Here is a 21,771-nt window from a genome sequence, read left to right as displayed (position 1 = left end):
CCTGCTTGCCAGGCTGGTGCCTGGAGCCGGCCCTGCCCTCATGGCACACCCGCTATACACAATATTCTTCAAAGATAAAGTTACCCTAAGACTGAATCCTAAGTTCTTACCTAAGGTGGTCTCATCATTCCATCTCATCCGACCCATTCACCTCCCTATATTGTACCTGAGACCCCCTGGGGATAGACAGGAGTCAACACGCTGGACATCCGCAGAGCACTAGCCTTTCACATAGACAGAACAAAGACATTCCACAAGTCTCCAAAATTATGCATGCCAATCACTGAACGATCGAAAGGAGACGCCATGTCTAACCAGACACTGTCCAGATGGATTTCTGAATATATCATATTGTGCTACCTCCACTACGATTTTCAACCTCCAACAGGGATTCACACCCATTCCACCAGAGCTTTATCAGCTTTGATAGCATTTCTTAACAATGTCCCCATTACAGACCTCTGTAAAGCAGCAACTTGGGCCTCAGCCCATACATTTATTTACACAACCCTATGCATTAGAACATCATGCAACATCTGATGTAATATTTGGACCTACTGTATTTATCATGTGCCACGACCTCAACTCCAAAGCCCCTTCCTTCCACTGAAGAACACTGCTCCTAAGTCACCTAAAGTGGAGCACCCACAGGGACACTCCTCGAAGAAGAAAAGGTTACTCACCCTGTGCAGTAACTGAGATGATTCAAGATGATTGTCCTTCAGGGTGCTCCACTCCCCCCCCCCCATCCCTCTACGTCAGAGGTTCACACTGAATACTCTGCAGTAGAGAAGGAACTGAGAGGAGAACATAAGAACGGCCGTACCGGGTCAGACCAAAGGTCCATCTAGCCCAGTATCCTGTCTACTGACAGTGGCCAATGCCAGGTGCCCCAGAGGGAGTGGACCAACAGGCAATGTTCAAGTGATCTCTCTCCTGCCATCCATCTCCATCCTCTGACAAACAGAGGCTAGGGACACCATTCCTTACCCATCCTGGCTAATAGCCATTAATGGACTTCACCACCATGAATTTATCCAGTTCTCTTTTAAACGCTGTTATAGTCCTAGCCTTCACAACCTCCTCAGGTAAGGAGTTCCACAAGTTGACTGTGCGCTGCGTGAAGAAGAACTTCCTTGTATTTGTTTTAAACCTGCTGCCTATTAATTTCATTTGGTGACCCCTAGTTCTTGTATTATGGGAATAAGTAAATAACTTTTCCTTATCCACTTTCTCCACGTAACTCATGATTTTATATACCTCTATCATATCCCCCCTTAGCCTGCTCTTTTCCAAGCTGAAGAGTCCTAGCCTCTTTAATTTCTCCTCATATGGGACCCTAATCATTTTAGTTGCCCTTTTCTGAACCTTTTCTAGTGCCAGTATATCTTTTTTTAGATGAGGAGACCACATCTGTACGCAGTATTCGAGATGTGGGAGTACCATCGATTTATATAAGGGCAATAATATATTCTCAGTCTTATTCTCTATCCCCTTTTTAATGATCCCTAACATCCTGTTTGCTTTTTTGACCGCCTCTGCACACTGCGCGGACATCTTCAGAGAACTATCCACGATGACTCCAAGATCTTTTTCCTGACTTGTTGTAACTAAATTAGCCCCCATCATATTGTATGTATAGTTGGGGTTATTTTTTCCAATGTGCATTACTTTACATTTATCCACATTAAATTTCATTTGCCATTTTGTTGCCCAATCACTTAGTTTTGTGAGATCTTTTTGAAGTTCATCACAGTCTGCTTTGGTCTAAACTATCTTGAGCAGTTTAGTATCATCTGCAAACTTTGCCACCTCACTATTTACCCCTTTCTCCAGATCATTTATAAATAGGTTGAATAGGATTGGTCCGAGGACTGACCCTTGGGGAACACCACTAGTTACCCCTCTCCATTCTGAGAATTTACCATTAATTCCTACCCTTTGTTCCCGGTCTTTTAACCAGTTCTCAATCCATGAAAGGACCTTCCCTTTTATCCCTTGACAACTTAATTTACATAAGAGCCTTTGGTGAGGGACCTTGTCAAAGGCTTTCTGGAAAGGTTGGTAGCACAGTGCCAGATAACTGCCTAAGGCGGCGTGAGACGGGGACTGCACATGTGCAACCGAGCCAGGTACTGCTACCACAAATCTCTGATTACAAGCACCAAGGCACACGAACACCTAAAGTGCAGCACCCACAGGGACAACCATCTCGAAGAACCTCAATTACTGCACAGAGTGAGTAACCTTCTCTTCATGATACGACAAAAGGGCATTTTGCACTAACTTGAGAATTCTGACTGCTGTCATTTTTGGATCAAAAAATGATAAGAAATGTCTTGCCCGGCTAAATATAATTATTAATCGCAGCATTGATTTACCAGTCTGGTATGTTTTTATCTGCATCAGTCTTCCCTGCAGGAAGATATGCTACAACAGTGAGTGAGACATGTAGCGTAGCTATGGGACAGGCATGAAACAAGGTATTAGGTATGAATTCCATCCAGAAAAGAAATTTCAGTCAGTTCAGGTTTTTTCTTTATTATTAGAAGTTTATCATTTATTAAAAATGAGTAGGTTATTTGTCACCATGGTATCTGGGCATACTTTTCATACAGCCTTACAGTTTACCAAAGTATGCCAAAAGAAAAACTTACTTAACTAATAGTGTTCTAATAGATTGTCCATACCAATCCGCATTCCTGATGTACTTCAGCACTTCACATTAAGCCTACACTAATTCAAGTATTTGCAAAAAAGTAGCTCTCAAGGATGATAAAAAGAAAGAAATGGCCGACGAGTCATAAGGTGAAAGATCTAAGCAAGTTGTCTCGTTACACTTGTGGCTGGAAAGAACTGAGGAAGTATTGGTTCTGTGCCTTCTCATGTAACCTCCTCTTGAGCAGCAGCAGTAATAGTATTTCTTTGTATTTCAGAGGCTGAGATCAGGGTCCTGTTATGCTAGCTACTATACATACATATAATCCCTGCCCCAAAGAGCTTACAACATGAGTAGACAAAACAGACAACGGGTAGGAAAGTAAGAGAGGCACAAAGAGGTGATATGACTTGCCCAAAGTCTCAGAGCTGGTGAGTGACAGAGCTGGGCATAGAATCCAGGTTTCCTAATTCCTGATTCAGTGTGGTCCAAGGCTAGATCTGTACAGTCCTCAATCATTAAAGCTTTTTAGAAGGTTCTGGACTTAATGTGGAGCATGCAGGCACATCCCAAGAGTAGAATCTATACTGAAGATTCTTGAAGAAAAACATTGGAATCTTCAGAATAAAGACTGAGGGGAAATCCTGGCCCTAGTGAAGTCAGTGCGAGTTTTGCCTCTGACTTCAACAGGGCAATGATTTTAATCCATATATTTTGCCACTGTCTGTAGCAAGCAGCTCAGCTTTTCTGAGTTGGGAGTTAACAGCTTGTAGATATTAAAAAGAATTGAACTCTTTCAAATTCAGGAAAGCTGAGTAAAGAGATGTCTTGTGTCCCACCCCAGATGTGAGCAGGTGGGTTCTGGGTGTATATTCAGCAGGATCAAATTCCAGAGGAAAAGAGAGGTCTCTGCAAAAACCTGCCCCTTGAGTCTCTTAATATACCATGAGATGGTTGAGTTCAGGATCCTGACAAAAGCAAGAAAGGAGAGCAGCAGAATACAGACCCTGGACTTCAGAAAAGCAGACTTTGACTCCCTCAGGGAACTGATGGGCAGGATCCCTGGGAAGGCTAATATGAGGGGGGAAAGGAGTACAGGAGAACTGGCTGTATTTTAAAGAAGCCTTATTGAGGGCGCAGGAACAAACCATCCCGATGTGCAGAAAGAATAGCACATATGGTAGGCGACCAGCTTGGTTTAACAGAGAAATCTTCGGCGAGCTTAAACACAAAAAGGAAGCTTACAAGAAGTGGAAACTTGGACAGATGACTAGGGAGGAGTATAAAAATATTGCTTAGCATGCCGGGGTATAATCAGGAAGGCCAAAGCACAATTGGAGTTGCAGCTAGCAAGGGATGTGAAGGGTAACAAGAAGGGTTTCTACAGGTATGGTAGCAACAAGAAGGTGGTCAGGGAAAATATGGGACCCTTACTGAATGGGGGAGGCAACCTAGTGACAGATGATGTGGAAAAACTGAAGTATTCAATGGTTATTTTGCCTTGGTCTTCACAGACAAGGTCAACTCCCAGACTGCTGCACTGGGCAGCACAGTATGGGGAGGACGTGAGCAGCCCTCAGTGGTGAAAGAACAGGTTAAGGACTATTTAGAAAAGCTGGACATACCCAAGTCCATGGGGACGGAAGCAATGCATCCGAGGGTGCTGAGGGAGTTGGCTGATGTGATTGCAGAGCCACTGGCCATTATCTTTGAAAACTCGCTGCGATTGGGTGAGGTCCCGGACGATGGGAAAAAGGAAAATATAGTGTCCATCTTTAAAAAAGGGAAGAAGGAGAATCTGGGGAACTATAGACCGGTCATCCTCACCTCAGTCCCCGGAAAAGTCATGGAGCAGGTCCTCAAGGAATCCATTTTGAAGCATTTGGAGGAGAGGAAAGTGATCAGGAACAGTCAACATGGATTCACTAAGGGCAAATCATGCCTAACCAACCTGTTTGCCTTCTATGATGAGATAACTGGGTCTGTGGATATGGGGAAAGTGGTGGACGTGATATACCATGACATTAGCAAAGCTTTCGATACGGTCTCCCACAGTATTCTTGGCAGCAAGTTAAAGAAGTATGGGCTGGAGGAATGGACTGTAATATGGATAGAAAGCTGGCTAGATCATCGGGCTCAACAGGTGGCGATCAATGGCTCAATGTCTAGTTGGCAGCCGGTACTAAGCAGAGTGCCCCAGGGGTTGGTCCTGAGGCTGGTTTTGTTCAACATCTTCATTAATGATCTGGATGATGGGATGGATTGCACCCTCAGCAAGTTCGTGGATGACTCTAAGCTGGAGGGAGAGGTAGATACACTGGGGAGAGAGATAGCGTCCAAAGTGACCTAGACAAATTAGAGGATTGGGCCAAAAAAATCTGATGAGGTTCAACAAGGACAAGTGCAGAGTCCTGCACTTAGGAAGGTAGAATCCCGTGCACTGCTACAGGCTGGGGATCAACTGGCTAAGCAGAGTTCTGCAGAAAAGGTCCTCGGGATTACAGTGGAGGAGAAGCTGGATATGAATCAACAGTGTGCCCTTGTTGCCAAGAAGGCTAATGGCATATTCGGCTGCATTAGTAGGAGCATTGCCAGGAGATCGAGGGAAGTGATTATTCCCCTCTATTCGGCACTGGTGAGGCAACATCTGGAATATTGCGCCCAGTTTTGGGCCCCCCCACTACAGAAAGGATGTGGACAAATTAGAGAGAGTCCAGGGGAGGGCAGCGAAAATGATTAGGGGGCTGGGGCACATGACTTCTGAGGAGAGGCTGTGGGAACTGGGCTTATTCCGTTTGCAGAAGAGAAGAGTGAGGGGGGATTTGATAGCAGCCTTCAACTACCTGAAGGGGGGTTCCAAAGAGGATGGAGCTAGGCATGGGGCGGGCAAACTTTTTTTGGCCTGAGGGCCACATCGGGTTTCCAAAATTGTGTGGAGGGCAGGTTAGGGGAGGCTGTGCCTCCCCAAACAGCGAGGCGTGGTCCGGCCCCCGCCCCCTATCCGACCCCCCCGCTTCTCGCCTCCGATGGCCTGCCCGGGACCCCTTCCCCATCCAACCACCCCTGCTCCCTGTCCCCTGACTGCCCCCAGATCCCCCACCCCTGACTGCCCCCTGCCGCCACATCCAACCCCGTCTCTCCTTCCTGACTACCCCCCCGGGACCCCTGCCCCCATTCAATCCCCCTGTTGCCTGCCCTCTGACTGCCCCACCCCCTATTCACCACCCCCTGACCACCACCCCAAACTCCCCTGCCCTCTATCCAAACCCCCCTGCTCCCTGCCCCCTTACTGCGCTGCCTGGAGCGCTGGTGGCGCTACAGCCATGCCGCCCAGAGCACCAGGACAGGCAGCCGTGCCGCCCGGCTGGAGCCAGCCAAACCACCATGCAGCACAGAGCACCCGGTCAGGCCCGGGCTCTGCAGTCGCGCTGCCACCCAGAGCATTGCGCCAGCAGTGCAGTGAGCTGAGGCTGCAAACTTCTGAGAGTGCTGAGGGTGCAGTCCACGCCATCCTCCAGATCATTAATGAAGATATTGAACAAAACCGGCCCCAGAACCGACCCTTGGGGCACTCCGCTTGAAACCGGCTGCCAACTAGACATGGAGCAGTTGATCACTACCCGTTGAGCCCGACGATCTAGCCAGCTTTCTATCCATATTACAGTCCATTCCTCCAGCCCATACTTCTTTAACTTGCTGCCAAGAATACTGTGGGAGACCGTATCAAAAGCTTTGCTAAAGTCAAGGAATAACACATCCACTGCTTTCCCCTCATCCACAGAGCCAGTTATCTCATCATAAAAGGCAATTAGGTTAGTCAGGCACGACTTCCCCTTGGTGAATCCATGCTGACTGTTCCTGATCACTTTCCTCTCCTCTAAGTGCTTCAGAATTGATTCCTTGAGGACCTGCTCCATGATTTTTCCAGGGAGTGAGGTGAGGCTGACTGGCCTGTAGTTCCCCGGATCCTCCTCCTTCCCTTTTTTAAAGATGGGCACTACATTAGCCTTTTTCCAGTCATCCTGGACCTCCCCCGATCGCCATGAGTTTTCAAAAATAATGGCTAATGGCTCTGCAATCTCATCCGCCAACTCCTTTAGCACCCTCGGATGCAGTGCATCCGGCCCCATGGACTTGTGCACGTCCAGTTTTTCTAAATAGTCCCGAACCACTTCTTTCTCCAGAGGGCTGGTCACCTTCTCCTCATATTGTGCTGCCCAGTGCAGCAGTCTGGGAGCTGACCTTGTTCGTGAAGATAGAGGCAAAAAAATCATTGAGTACATTAGCTTTTTCCACATCCTCTGTCACTAGGTTGCCTCCCTCATTCAGTAAGGGGCCCACACTTTCCTTGACTTCCTTCTTGTTGCTAACATACCTGAAGAAACCCTTCTTGTTACTTTTAACATCTCTTGCTAGCTGCAACTCCAAGTGTGATTTGGCCTTCCTGATTTCACTCCTGCAAGCCTGAGTAATATTTTTATACTCCTCCCTGGTCATTTGTCCAATCTTCCACTTCTTGTAAGCTTCTTTTTTGCTTTTAAGATCAGCAAGGATTTCACTATTTAGCCAAGCTGGTCGCCTGCCATATTTACTATTCTTTCTACACATCGGGATGGTTTTTTCCTGCAACCTCAATAAGGATTCTTTAAAATACAGCCAGCTCTCCTGGACTCCTTTCCCCCTCATGTTATTCTCCCAGGGGATCCTGCCCATCAGTTCCCTGAGGGAGTCAAAGTCTGCTTTTCTGAAGTCCAGGGTCCGTATTCTGCTGCTCTCCTTCCTTCCTTGTGTCAGGATCCTGAACTCGACCATCTCATGGTCACTGCCTTCCAGGTTCCCATCCACTTTTGCTTCCCCTACTAATTCTTCCCAGTTTGTGAGCAGTAGGTCTAGAAGAGCTCTGCCCCTAGTTGGTTCCTCCAGCACTTGCACCAGGAAATTGTCCCCTACACTTTCCAAAAACTTCCTGGATTGTCTGTGCACCGCTGTATTGCTCTCCCAGCAGATATGAGGGTGATTAAAGTCTCCCATGAGAACCAGGGCCTGTGATCTAGTAACTTCTGCTAGTTGCCGGAAGAGAGCCTCGTCCACCTCATCCCCCTGGTCTGGTGGTCTATAGCAGACTCCCACCACGACATCACCCTTGTTGCTCACACTTCTAAACTTTATCCAGAGAGACTCAGGTTTTTCTGCAGTTTCATACCAGAGCTCTGAGCAGTCATACTCCTCTCTTACATACAATGCAACTCCCCCATCTTTTCTGCCCTGCCTGTCCTTCCTGAACAGTTTATATCCATCCATGACAGTACTCCAGTCATGTGAGTTATCCCACCAAGTCTCTGTTATTCCAATGACATCATAGTTCCTTGACTGTGCCAGGACTTCCAGTTCTCCCTGCTTGTTTCCCAGGCTTCTTGCATTTGTGTATAGGCACTTAAGATAATTCGCTGATTGTCCTGCTTTCTCAGTCTGAGACAGGAGTCCTCCCTTCTTGCACTCTCCTGCTCATGCTTCCTCCCGGTATCCCATTTCCCCACTTACCTCAGGGCTTTGGTCTCCTTCCCCCGGTGAACCTAGTTTAAAGCCCTCCTCACTAGGTTAGCCAGCCTGCTTGCGAAGATGCTCTTCCCTCTCTTCGTTAGGTGGAGCCCATCTCTGCCTAGCACTCCTCCTTCTTGGAACACCATCCCATGGTCGAAGAATCCAAAGCCTTCTCTCCGACACCACCTGCGTAGCCATTCGTTGACTTCCACAATTCGACGGTCTCTACCCAGGCCTTTTCCCTGCACAGGGAGGATAGACGAGAACACCACTTGCGCCTCAAACTCCTTTATCCTTCTTCCCAGAGCCACGTAGTCTGCAGTGATCCGCTCAATGTCATTCTTGGCAGTAACATTGGTGTCCACGTGGAGAAGCAGGAAGGGGTAGTGATCCGAGGGCTTGATGAGTCTTGGCAGTCTCTCCGACACATTGTGAATCCTAGCTCCTGGCAAGCAGCAGACCTCTCGGTTTTCTCGGTCAGGGCGGCAGATAGATGACTCAGTCCCCCTGAGGAGGGAGTCCCCGACCACCACCACCCTCCTCCTTCTCTTGGGAGCGGTGGTCGTGGAACCCCCATCCGTAGGACAGTGCATCTCATGCCTTCCAATCGGTGGAGTCTCCTTCTGATCCCTTCCCTCAGATGTATCATCTACTCCACTCTCCGCATTGGTACCTGTGGAGAGAACATGAAAACAGTTGCTCACCTGTATCTCCATTGCTGGTACATGGACGCTCCTCTTTCTTCTTCTGGAGGTCACATGCTGCCAATTTTCTTCACTGTCCCTCAGTCCCCTCTGCGCAACCTGCTCCGATTCTTCAGAACATTGTGCCTGTAGAAGCATATCCTGACGTCTGTCCAGGAAATCTTCATTTTCTCTTATGCAACGCAGGGTCGATACTTGTTTCTCCAGACCTCGCACCTTCTCTTCCAATATGGAGACCAGCTTGCACTTTCTACAGACAAAGTTACTTCTGTCCTGTGGAAGAAAGACAAACATGGCACAATCTGTGCAGGTTACAACAACTCAGTTGGTCCTGCTTTGAGCAGGGGGTTGGACTAGATGATCTCCTGAGGTCTCTGAGGAATCTTCTCTGATTCTAAACTTTGAGACAGGTTAGCTGAACTGTTCCTTCTAAGCACAACGTGTATTGCAAGTCACAGGGACAGTAGTGGTCTCTGAGGTACCTGGCATCTAAATCATTTAGGGTTTCTTAAATGGTAGCCAGCACTTTGAATTTCACCCTGACAATAGCCAGGTATAAGAGGATCTGATCAGTTTAAAAGGCTTTTTGCATTACTATAGCTAATACTTCTAAATGGCCTTTAAGTTTATACCCTAATAGACAAAATTACAATAGTTTAACATTGATTAAAAAAACACACATATTTGAAGATTAGACTCGAGCAGCTTATTTTTAATCTCTCTCTATCCCTTTTCTCTCCCTGCCCAAACAAAATATCTTCATGCAGCCCCTACACATTAATAGAGCTAGTTTTAGATGCAGAAATCATGTTATTGGTCACACCAACGTTGTTCGTTCCTCAAGATACTGTATGAACTTCCATAAATATGTGCATGTGCCACACACTCCCCCAACACTGTGCTGATACGTACAAGCCATTACCCTTGCTATGAACTGAACCTTAAGCCTAGCTGAGTGAAATGTGTGTCTGTAAAGGCAGCCTATTTACCTGCAAATTAACTTTCTCATCATTCCAGTGGATACCACAAAGATATTGTACACTTTTCTCTTAACAAATGCACTGCAAAATGCAGGTAATATGCAGCAGTATGGTGATCTTTATTTACCATGCTGTATAACATGTTTTATAATGCTGTTTAGAGCAGCATCAGACGATAAATGTATGTGAGCCTAATATTTACCACTGAGATATTTGCTACATTAAGAAAAACCTATTAAAATACCCACTGCATTCTTGGAAGGATTTAGCAGTTGCTAGACTGCCAGTCAGCCAAGGGTATACAAGAGTTATTGTCATTTTGATTTTCAGATGAGTCATTTGGTATATTGCCCCCAAAGGCTCTTCATTATGATTCAGTGCACAGCATATAACATTGCTTTGGCTTTCTGGGCTTCATGGAATCCGAGTGGGGGTTGCAGTTGCTCAGCATTCTGAAGCAGCGGCTGTATGTTTAATTGACACCTTTGATGTAGCCCTAAGACAGCACCTGCACCTCCCACTGCTGCTCTGAAGACGTCAGCCTTACGCAGAAAAGGCTTCTGCTTATGAGTCCTGCATCTCATTCAGCTCACTCTGTGAGCAGCCCTAGCTATCCTTAACTAATCCCACCGCTTCCCATCTATGCTACAGCTTGGCTTAGTACAGGGAAAGAATTTTTGTGCTTGCTATCATCAGGTTAAACACTAAGACTGTGTCCATGTTAGAACTCATAGAAGGTAAGTTAAATGCCTTATTGATACATTAGTATGTAAATATTCATATAAGATTGAGAATTCAGGTGTCTAGTTGCTGATTTTTTTTCCTGAAACTGACAAATATGATTGTTAATATGCCAGTTGTTTATTTAAAGAGTGTGTGCATATAATGCATTTCTTTCTATGCTTTAGTAAGCTTTTAAGAACATTATTGGCATCCTCTATGTGATACTCTTCAGGTATTAGGTATTTAATTTTACAGAGCATGTCATATAAAGGCTGAAAATGCTTCTAAAATTAAATACATTGAAATATTTTGAAGGAACTTTACTATTTAAGTAAGTGATGATTTGGTATAATGTATACCTGAGATTTTATGGCCAGTTCAGTTGAATGTCTGAAGTCCATCCGAGTTAGTTCTGGGATGATGTTTGGGTCAGATAGTAATGCAAAAATGTCTTCAAACAAGTGAGGGTTTAACAGCAAGCTACAGTGAATTGTTCTTGCAAGCAGTGCTGCTTTTTATTCCTAGTTCGTAGCACTGAGAGGCATAATTAAATGGGATGAAAGGGATTAAATATAGGTAATATTTGTTAAGGCAACAAAGCATTATGGCTTTCCATGATATGCATGCATAGGCACTATACGGTTTAAGAAAATTTAATGAAATTCATCACCATTGACTTAAACAATCGTTTTAGATTGGCTGCTTATTTGTTTAAGCACTGTATAAATTGGCAGTGTGAGAGTCACAGTGCTAGAAAAGCAGTTCATTTCTGCACTACCTTATTTAACATTTACAGATCTGAAAAGGGTGAATGGGTACCTTAAGAAAAAGTAGATAGAATTAAGACATGCTTATTAATTATTTTCCTCTGCTTTTACTCTGTAGGTACCATGAGCCAAACATTTATTTCTGTATTTATTTATTGTTCTTCTAGTTAATGGAACCCCTGGTAGCCAGCTTTCTACTCCCCGCTCTGGGAAGTCTCCAAGCCCATCTCCTACCAGCCCAGGAAGCCTGCGAAAACAGAGGGTAAGGAAACAAGGAACTGATTTTTGAGACTGGCTGAGCAAGGATCTGGCATGGGTGCCACCAAAATTGCCTTCCCCAAAAGTGTTCATTACACCTAGACCAGAAGTATGGGGTGGAAGAGGTTGGCTACAATTCTTGTTGTGCCCGTGCAACACTCTTAAACATCTGGAATGCAACTGTTCTCCATCTAGCAGAATATTAAGTGTGCTGGGTAATGGCTTACCTTTAAGAAGAAAAAAAGAGGTCTTTGCTCTTGCTTTCAGAACACTTTTATGTCTTTGTTTTTTGCCAAGCATTTCACAACTGGAGGAAAAGTTAGACCTCCTAAAAGTTCCATATTTATTTATTGGCACCCCAGCTTTAATTCTAAGGTAAAGTGAAGGAGTGCTCTGTGGAATTTAGCTATATTATCATGACCATATACAATAATTTTTTGTTCGGCCAGCCAAAGTGGCTCAGCATCAAGGCAAGAGCGGGATGTATTAGTGCTTTGGAGGCCCAGGATCATCAATAGATTTTCAATTCCTGTACCAAAAGCCTAGGTATATAGTGTACCTAACCATCATCGTATTCCCTCTAGTATGATGGTGGTAGCTGTGTTATTGCTGTAGTATAACAGAACATTTTTGGTTCAACATAGCGTTCTCGTGTATGGGAGTGGGCAGGTCAGTGCTGTGCACACTGATTTAATTAATTGGATTCGTCCAAAGAGAATGAAATGGATGTCTATTGATCTTCTCTTCTGACATTTTCTCAACTGTGGTCTGTGGGCCTCAGAGAAATCATCTTTGAGTCACTGCATCATGTCTCAGATTGGCTTGCAAATGCAGTTGGACCCAGGCTTTCTCATCCTCCTTCAATTTTAAATAAACTATGAGTTAGCTTCCTGTCTCTATGAAGTAGGGAGTTATAAGCAAACCTGACAGTTGTGACTCGAAGCCTCAGTTTAGTCAGGTTTTGGATTATTTGGAACACAGGTAGGTAAGAACATGAGTTGCATTTGGTGTGAGTTGTTCCTGAAGCCCTCTCCTTGGCAGTAGTGTCATCTTGGTCCTTTTGATCTGACTCCCAAGGTTTATTGGATTAATTGTTAGTAGGTCGCTGTGGGTGGGGGAAATGTCATCTGAATTTGCTAGATTTCACAGTGATGATACGGGTCTCTATTGAGGTGGATGGCATCATCAGCAGAAAGGATTCTCTCATTGGCTCTGAGGCCACCTCTTTTCCTGATACATCTCAGTCTTCTCCCTCCCCATCACTGATGCTGTTTTTGCATCAGGAAGGGCAGAAGACCTTTTCTCCTATTAATGATGTTCATTGGGGGAGGGTTGAAAGGAAGCCATGTGGTCAGCACCTTTCCATGCCAAGTGCATCACCTCTACCTGTTTTTGATTTCCAAATGTGGAGCGTAAGGCACATGGATTCTTCCTATCCAGTACCTCTTCTTGGGAAGAAGATGTTCCAATTGCACAGGGTTTTAAACATTGCGTGGTGGTGGTATGATCAAAATGTTCAGCAAATTGGAAATTTTCTTTTGAAATTCAAGATAAACTAAAGGAGCAATAACTCTTCTGTAAAAGGGTCAGGTTCTGCCCTCAATAATTGCCAGCAGTCCCACTGATTTCAGTGGGAGATGCGTGCGTTCCTGTGGGCAAAATGTGGCCCAAAGCTTTGTCTGTAGGGGAAAAAAGAGAAAAAGGTATGTGAACGTAGGGTATACACAAGTGCACGCTATGTAAAGATTGCAAACCCCTGTATTATGTCTTTTTATAAAGAGACAAAATATGTCTATACATGTAGAAACATATATTACATTACATGCAAAAAAACTACATTAAAATGTTATTTAGATTGCAAAGTCAAACATTTTAAAGTTAGGGAGTGCAAGAAGTACGGTGGCCTGTGCATCTAACTCAGTTCTGTTGTGTGTCCAAACTATGCATTTAACGAGTCAAAAGTCCTGTGGCAAAAATACTACGTGATCACGTAATTAAAGATCATAATGCACAGGCACAAGGGACAAATTATGGATGCACAGGCAACCATAAGCTGGCATTTTATAACTTTGAGTGTTGTACTTTAAATCCTAAAAAGTCTTTTTTAATGTTTTTTTTTTAATGCAATTGCCTGGGATTGTTTTTTCCAAGGAAAAGTGAATGAACAAGTTATTTTATATCTGATTGTAACAAACTCCCCTTCATGCATCAATGGGGTTTGATCCATGAGCCTTCAGCACTGCAGCATAAGCTGCAACCATTTGAGCTTCAGGACTAACTACATTAGCCAGCAGCAGGAAAAGGTGGTTATCCCAGAGTGGGGAGATGGCTTCTGATACTATGTGCTGGGATCACAAGGTGGTTGAGGGGAGCCTGGTCTGACACTCACTCACTCACTCACACACACACACACACGCGCGCGCACACACACTCTCTCTCTCTCTCTCTCTCCGACGCTGGGAGGTGGAGGACTCCTGTCCCATGTGGTTCCCTTGTGGGGTGGACATGAGCTGCTTGGACCATGTCCTAGATCTCGGTGGTTTATGGGTGGATCCCAGCTAGATCCTCTCTTCTGCTTGGGAGATGGGAGAATTCCTGTCCCAGATGGTGCCCCCAGAGAGCCGATGAGACACTTACACTATATGCTCCATCCCCGTCGGCAGGAGTTAGGGGAGTGCCTGACCTATGTCTTGTTGCCAGGGGGATGAGATGCTGAGCCAATGTGATGTGCTGGATCTGGGAAGGGAGGAGGTTGTCAAAGAAATCCCAGCCTGGCTCTCTACCTGAACCTCCTTCCAGATACATGTGCTCTGGTAGCTCTTTGGTGTTCCTGGTACATTGTCTGCTGCAATGGCAGTAGCCTGGGCGAGGCTATTTAGAATGGTCAGTGATTTCGGCAGGCTGCTAGAATTGTCTTGCTGAAAGGAAATCGTCATTTATAACACTTTGGAATTTAATGGTAGAAAGAAACGTCACTTGTAGCTTGAAGAGTTTCTCCCCATTGAATATCAAAGGCCTGTTGCAAACTATAGGGGTATTCATGCTTCTCAAAGAAAAGATCCTAAGAATCTTTTATAATTTAAAGTGTTAGGCAACCTAAGTATAGGGGTCGCTACCATCACCCCATATATTTGTGTATATACAGTAACTCCTCACTTAATGTTGTAGTTATGTTCCTGAAAAATGCAACTTTAAGCGACCTCCCCTCAGCCTCCTGAACACCACGTCCTCGCTCCTCCCCCCAGCCTCCTGAAAGCTGCAAACCAGCTGATTGCCATGGGTAGGAGGCAGGGGAGGGAGGGGGGAGGCTGCGCGCTGCGTCCTCGCTCCTCCCCTCAGCCTCCTGAACGCCGCAAGACAGCTGATTGCCGTGGGCAGGAGGCGGGGGGAACAGGGGAAAGGCATTGATCCGCAGGATACGCCAGTGGGTGGGAGGCGCTGGGGGTGGTGTGGCGTAGGGGAGCTGATGGGGGGCTGCCAGCCGTGGACAAAGCAGGCGGCCAAACGATGTTATAGCAGAGCATTGCACAACTTTAAACTTGCATGTTCTGTAATGGAGCAGGGATGTAACATCGAAACAATGTTAAGCGAGAGGACGTTAAGTGGGGAGTTACTGTACTTTTAAAAGATGAAATCTTGGCCCTACTGAAGTCAATGAAAGTTTTGCCATTTACTTCAATAGGGCCAGTGTAACCCACATGCCTCCTAGGTGTGGTGTTCTGTCACATCTAGTGGCACCGAGACCCCTTAGGTCTGGGCTACAGTAGCGGGGGGGGTTCGAACTAAGATACGCAACTTCAGCTACGCGAATAGCGTAGCTGAAGTCGAAGTATCTTAGTTCAACTTACCTGGCCGTCCTCACGGCGGCGAGTCGACTGCCGCAGCTCCCCCGTCGACTCCGTTTACTCCTCCTGCTGAGGTGGAGTACAGGCGTCGATTCGCGGATCTATTTATCGCGTCCAGACAAGACGCGATAAATCGATCCCCAATACATCGAACACTACCCGCCAATATGGCGGGTAGTATAGACGTACCCTTAGAGAGATAAAATGAGTCTGCTCTAGAACCTTAGCTAAGAACCAGTTGGTTTTTAGCTCATGCGGTAGAGGCTCATGCGCTAAGCTCCAGAGGTCCCAGGTTCCATCCGGCCCGCTGACGACTGAGGTCTGTTGGTGTTGCACCAGGATTTCACATTATTCATGAAAACCAACACTTGTAAAACCTTAGGGATACAGTTTTAAACACTCAGAACTCAGGAAATGGAAAAGCAAGTTTCACCCTTACCTATTTGCATACATATGGCTCCATCCTGTCTTTCTGTAACTATGTAACATCCATTGAAATCAGTGAGAGTTGTGCATTAATAGCTCAGGGTAAGATTGGGCCTACTTCATAGGGAAATGACATTGGACAGTGTAGCTAGAAATCCAGAGCAATTCTATAGGTGAGACATAGACAATTTAATATTAATAAGAGATCCTTAATTTTGCATTTCCTGACTGTCTCAAATTGAAATCTTAATGTTACAGTAATGTAATTTGTCATAATTAAATTTCACCAATTTTGAAAATAGAAAATGAGATTAGTATTTTAATATTTCTATTGTGTACTTCCACAGCTGTATAGTTGAAAATCCATGCAATTTAGGAATGCCACAATGCGGGCAGGAACCGTCTCTGTGTTCTGTGTTTGCACAACACCTGGCATAATGGGGTCCTTGTCCAGGACTAGGGTTCCTAGGTACTACAGTAATACAAATAAATAAATAATAAATAGCAGAAAAATCACATATTCTTTAATTACTTTGGATATTATTTACGTTCGTTGTTAGATAGTGTTGTAAACAATACTATTACTTTAATCTTAGCAGAGGTTTTGTACCATGCACATACCAACCTAATTTTTCAGTTCCTTTAATTATTTTAATTATAGTTTTGCTGCTTATCCTGAGGCTAGTCCCCAGTGAGACTAATCAAGCTGAAAAGTTTAAAAATATAAAGTTCAGGAATTTTTTGTGGTATTGTGCAAAGAGGTCTTTATACAGCAGAAGTGTGGGATTTTTTTGATCATAACATAACAAAAATTGGTGGATAAATTTTCCAGAACATTCATCTTTTGACTAAGTTGATGCACAGAAAATTTTATTTCAGCACTAGCATCAAATAACAAATGCTAGTGGGTCAGCAAATACACTGGGATTCCCAAAATTTCAAAAGTTGGATTTAGGTGTGCCTTCTGAGTGAGCTGTGAATGAAATAAAATGCATGGAACAAAACAAACTTTATTTTTGGTGGCTATTCCTTACGTTCAAAGGAGTCCTGGTGAAAATGACCCTAAAAATCTGTTTGATTAGAAAGTTTGATTAGCTCTCCTATCATGGCGTTCACTCAGCACTCTCCTGGCAGCTCGGGGGATCCTCTCTTTCCAGGTCCAACGCCCCCTTCTTCTGCTCACTGCATGCCCTGCACCTCTCTATAACTCTCTGCAACTCAGGGTGCTCTGTCTTCTTGGCTTCTTTCTCTCCTAGGTCACTATACTTCTCCCTTTCCAGGGTATCAAAGACTTTCCTTACAAACCGTTTCAGGCAGTCTTCTCTTTCACTGTCCCGATGGTGCTACTTCCCCAGTGACTGGTAGGGGAACCTGGGCTCACCATCTATTCCAGGTTCCAGGTCAGGGACCCTCTAATCAGCAGCATCGGTCTGCACTATCCTAAACCTTGGTGCCTTTTTCCTAAGCCTCTTCTACACCTATTGTCTCCCGCTTTCTCTGAGTATGCTAGCCCAAACTCCCTCCTCCTAGGGAGTTAATGCAGACTAAATTCCATAGCCTCACCCACACCTCCCTTCCCCCAGGGAGTGACTGCAGATTTCTTCCCTCTGCTATCAGCTCTCTGGATTTATAGAAGCCCCCTCTGTTCCTGCACAGGTGATCTTCCCCTAATTAGGGCTTACCTCTCAGCCGAAGTTTCCCCCAGCTTGCAGCCTAATAAGTTAATTGATCCCTCTGGCCTACAGTAACCCTTTCAGAATGAGTGTGGGGAACATACTCCATCACATCTCCTTACAAATGGGTGCATTTCTGTGCATTACGCTTCAGAAATACCAAAACATAACAATATGTACATATGGGAGAAGTTTGAATAATAAGCTAAATAGTTACATTAACAATTAGAAAGGACTGTTTACAGTTATGCCTCAGCCTATACTAAAAGGCAGGGACACATTTAATGCATGATTTTCAGAATCTGGGGCCTGTTTTGCATGCTGTATGTATGCATGTGAATTGGTGATTTATGAGCACTTGGCTGTTATGGATACAGTTATGTATAATTCTTGACTTGTGTGCATGCAAAGAAAACACAAATGTTCATGGGTTATGATCTTTTATTTTTTAAAACAAAACAAAAGAAACCCATACATCTTAAATATTCCTTTTTTTTTAAGTCAAGATTTTTAGGATTTAAAAAAATAATAATGCTCTCCCGAGGAAGAAAATTTGAATACTATTACTGCTGAGTCCATCAATCTTCACCATTTTCATGTGAGGTGTTTGTGTACAATTGCAGGTTTCGGCAATGTCTGTCTTGTATTTGTTTTAATATTTGTAAACCCATGACATGTTTAAAAGAATCCTAGTGTGAGACTGAAGGTATCCACGCTGTTTTAATGAGTTGTGTTGTATGGGGGGATGGTAAGCCACTGGGGAACATAGAATTCATTTCCTCCCTCTCTGAACCAACACTTCTACTTATTTCACCTTGAAATGATGCTGCTCTACCATGCACCTTTTTGCTTGGTGAACTTTTACTTGTATTGCATATCTTTGAGAAACATGTTGTCTTGTGTAGGTTGGATGAGGCTACCCATTATACTCCCACACCTCTGGCATTTGAGGATTATCTGATCAGTCAGAGGATGCTTAGAGTGGGTGTTGAAAAATAGACGTTGCGCCTCTCTCTCCCTGCCTCTCTCTCCCTCTCCCTGCTGATATGAGCTTGTTGCTTGGCTACCATCAGAAAGAGCTAGTGACTAGGGATTTTAACATGCTGTCTTTTTACCAAATAAAAAAACTGTGGAAAAAGCAGCACCACTGTCAGATAGTTCTATATATGCAACCACAGTATTGAGGGTTAGCTGTCCTAGGATCAAATATTTCTGGACCCATGCTACATAGGTCAGGTGGCCTTTAGGTCTTGATGATCTTATAATACAAGGTAAGCATTTACTTTTCTGTTACTGTTTGAGAAGGAAACAAAAGGAAAATATTACTTGAACTCCATATTGCCAAGTCCCAAAGTGATATGAGATTCTGCAAAGCAATCAGATACTGTTTTATTACAGGGCATTTATTAGTTAAGGTTTAAAAAATGCCATTTAAAATATTTCCTATTGACAAAATCTAGATTTACTTATGTTTCTAGGGCTCTGATGATTTAAGACAGGTTACTTTAAATTAAACCAACAATTCTGATCTACAACAGCAAAGAGATTATAGGACAGTTGCAGTGTAACAAATTGAACACAATAAACAAATCTATACTGCCCTTCATCTTACAGGACCTGTATCGCCCACTCTCTTCGGATGATTTGGATTCAGTAGGAGACTCAGTGTAAAAGAGAAAATGGAACAGTGTTTATGGTTTGTGATTTGGTGAAGGTTTAACATTTCTTATGAGATTAGCTGCTAATTTACAGTAACAGTGAATGGCACAAAAGAGTTTTGCATATTTAATATTAAAGTCATAAAGTCAAATATATACAAATTTATGGAGGCATTTGTGGTTTTACCACTTCTTTTTGATGCAAGCTTTAGGGTAAGGCATTGAGTGCTTGACTCAGAAATGAAAACTAAGCATTTGTGCACACATTATGGGATAATGATTGGGTTAGGTGAATCTAATGAAGAAATCAATTATGGGCACAGAAGAGCACTCCTATTATCTTCTGAAACAGTGATCATATCTTCACAGTTTTTAATATAGTCCTCTTTATTTGCTATGGTATGGACATGAACATTTTTTGCTCTGTTAATAAATAGCTCAACTTGTGTGACAAAACACAATTGTGACATCAGACATTCTCCACCACCCTGCCCCTCCATAATATGAGCATTTACACTTATTCGATAACACGATTTCCAATGAGTTCTTAACCTAAAGAAAGAAAATTGAGAAACCATATATGGTTGCTAACTGAAAAGAAATGCTTTCAAAGAACTGTTAAAAGTATCTTCACTGTACTACAGTTTGATCACTGTATGAAAAATGACATTTCACAGGCAGCATGAATATGATATTGTACCATGTCAGAGCTGTTATATTAATCACTCTTGTATTGCATAGGAAAGTAAATATTAATAAGAAAAAATCTATTTAGTTGGAAAATACATACAGTATGCTGTCTGCCAACAGGTCTAACATACACACAATGACACCTTTTTTTTGCAAACACATATTTTGCTTACAAAGTGAGTATTTTTCACTTGTGTTAAAGATAAGAAAATCTTTCTCAGACTCTGACATAAAGTATGTTTTGTATCTTTTCCAAACAGGCCAGTTGAAAAGTGAAAACCTTTAAAAATGGTGGTATTATGAATCAACCTCTTAAGGTCTGAATTTTTCTGAGTTCCTTCACTTTCTATATCATGGACATTTTGTACAACATTAATATGCAAAACTCCTTTAGTGTTAAAGTAGATCTTGCATTATAACCAGCTGCTTAACACATACCTACTAATTTTGTTTGTTTTCTGCTGCTTTATTGTGAGACTATGAGCTAACTAATATAATTTACATAGTTATGGTCTTTCCAGTTATATGTTAAATCTTAATTTAATATTTATTCTTTATATTTAAGGCATAGTGTAGTGGTCATATATTTTTAGTAGTTCATTTACTTCTAGTATATCAAATACTTATGATTTAAGACTTAGGAATCTGGCAACAATGGTTGTGACACTCTTTTTAAACAAAAAAATCTACGCAGGTGGTATTTTTGAGGTAATTGGTAACATCCCAATACAGCATCTTTTAAAAAAAAAAAAACAGGAAAATTTGCTTAAATACCCAGAGGATTGTTAGCTACTATATAGCAACTTTTAAATGTAATATTTTACATTTATGCTAATTTGTCCTTAATAAAATCATGCAACTGGAAAATGTTGACATGGTACTATAGCTTGCAGTCTAGTACATTACCATTGTGTTTACAGAGAATATTGAAAACAAAAAATTGAAAGGGCAGCAGAACACAACACTTACCCTTCTATATATTCACTCTCTGGTTGTAGTATCATTTGGGGAGAAAGACACTGATCTGGCAGGCTTGTGAAGCAATTGGATTAATCCATTTTGAACACATGATTCACCATACCTGCTTCAGAGTTCAGGTTCAAAATGATTTCCAACAGAAATTGAGAGGCCTCTGCCGAGATCAAAAGGTGCCCTGTTTTACCTAAAAGACTCAACAACTGTGAAGTTACTTGTGCTTGTGCCTGTTGTTGATATTTCTTTGTAAAAGGAATTACTTAGTCCAGTAGAGTCCATAATAGGTGACAGTGGGTTGGCATCAGTTGCCAAAAATGCAAAGAAAGCGATGGCAGAGAAACAAAATAGCTACTGGCTCTATGGGATTGGTTTTATCTGCAAAGAAAAGAAATTCCCAGAATTTTAACTTGCCTACCCTCTGTCTTATGGACTACTACTTGCTCAGAGCAGTCCATTAAGCATTATTCATTCTGCACAAACAGTAGATATTGCCAGTGAATCTGAATTCCATGGCTTTGTTAGCTGTGGAGGGGGAACATGGACTTTGGGACTAACAGTTGACAGATATAATTGCCAATTTTCCTTCCAGGCTATTTCAAAGGGTATGCTAGTCCCTAACATTTAATCATTTAAACATACGATTCTTTTTAAAGGGTTATTCAAGGGACACGGTATATCATTTACTTTAGGGATGGAAGTCCCTTAAAGTTTGAAAAAGCACGCTGCTTATAAACGTTAAGATTCCCTTTTATGTGGAGTGTAATTCCATTATACATGAGCAGAAATTAAATGTTTCTTTGGACCAAGACCATAAGGTTCCAGTTTATTGGTGAACTGAAAGTGTTAACTTGGTATTGTAGCTTTGCTTGCAA

General features: G+C 43.2%; 1 protein-coding gene across 3 annotated transcripts in view; it reads left to right on the top strand.

The window, feature by feature from the left end:
* The window catches only part of LOC112121106 (serine/threonine-protein kinase DCLK1), a 345,189-nt gene that overhangs the window by 264,714 nt on the left and 58,704 nt on the right, over nucleotides 1–21,771 (top strand). For 2 of the 3 annotated variants that reach the window (XM_029911998.1, XM_029911999.1), the window contains exon 5: nucleotides 11,542–11,636. In XM_029911998.1, coding sequence (XP_029767858.1) covers nucleotides 11,542–11,636 — 95 coding nt within the window. Of the gene's footprint in view, nucleotides 1–11,541; nucleotides 11,637–19,190; nucleotides 20,311–21,771 lie in introns of those variants that run through there. The other variant, XM_029911997.1, reaches the window with a different exon arrangement.

Source organism: Terrapene carolina, unplaced genomic scaffold (genome assembly GCF_002925995.2).
Source record: "Terrapene carolina triunguis isolate 2854851 unplaced genomic scaffold, T_m_triunguis-2.0 Scaffold141, whole genome shotgun sequence".
Taxonomy (NCBI): domain Eukaryota; kingdom Metazoa; phylum Chordata; order Testudines; family Emydidae; genus Terrapene; species Terrapene triunguis.
Note: the sequence above shows the minus strand (reverse complement) of the source record. Positions and strands in the feature narration are given on the sequence as shown.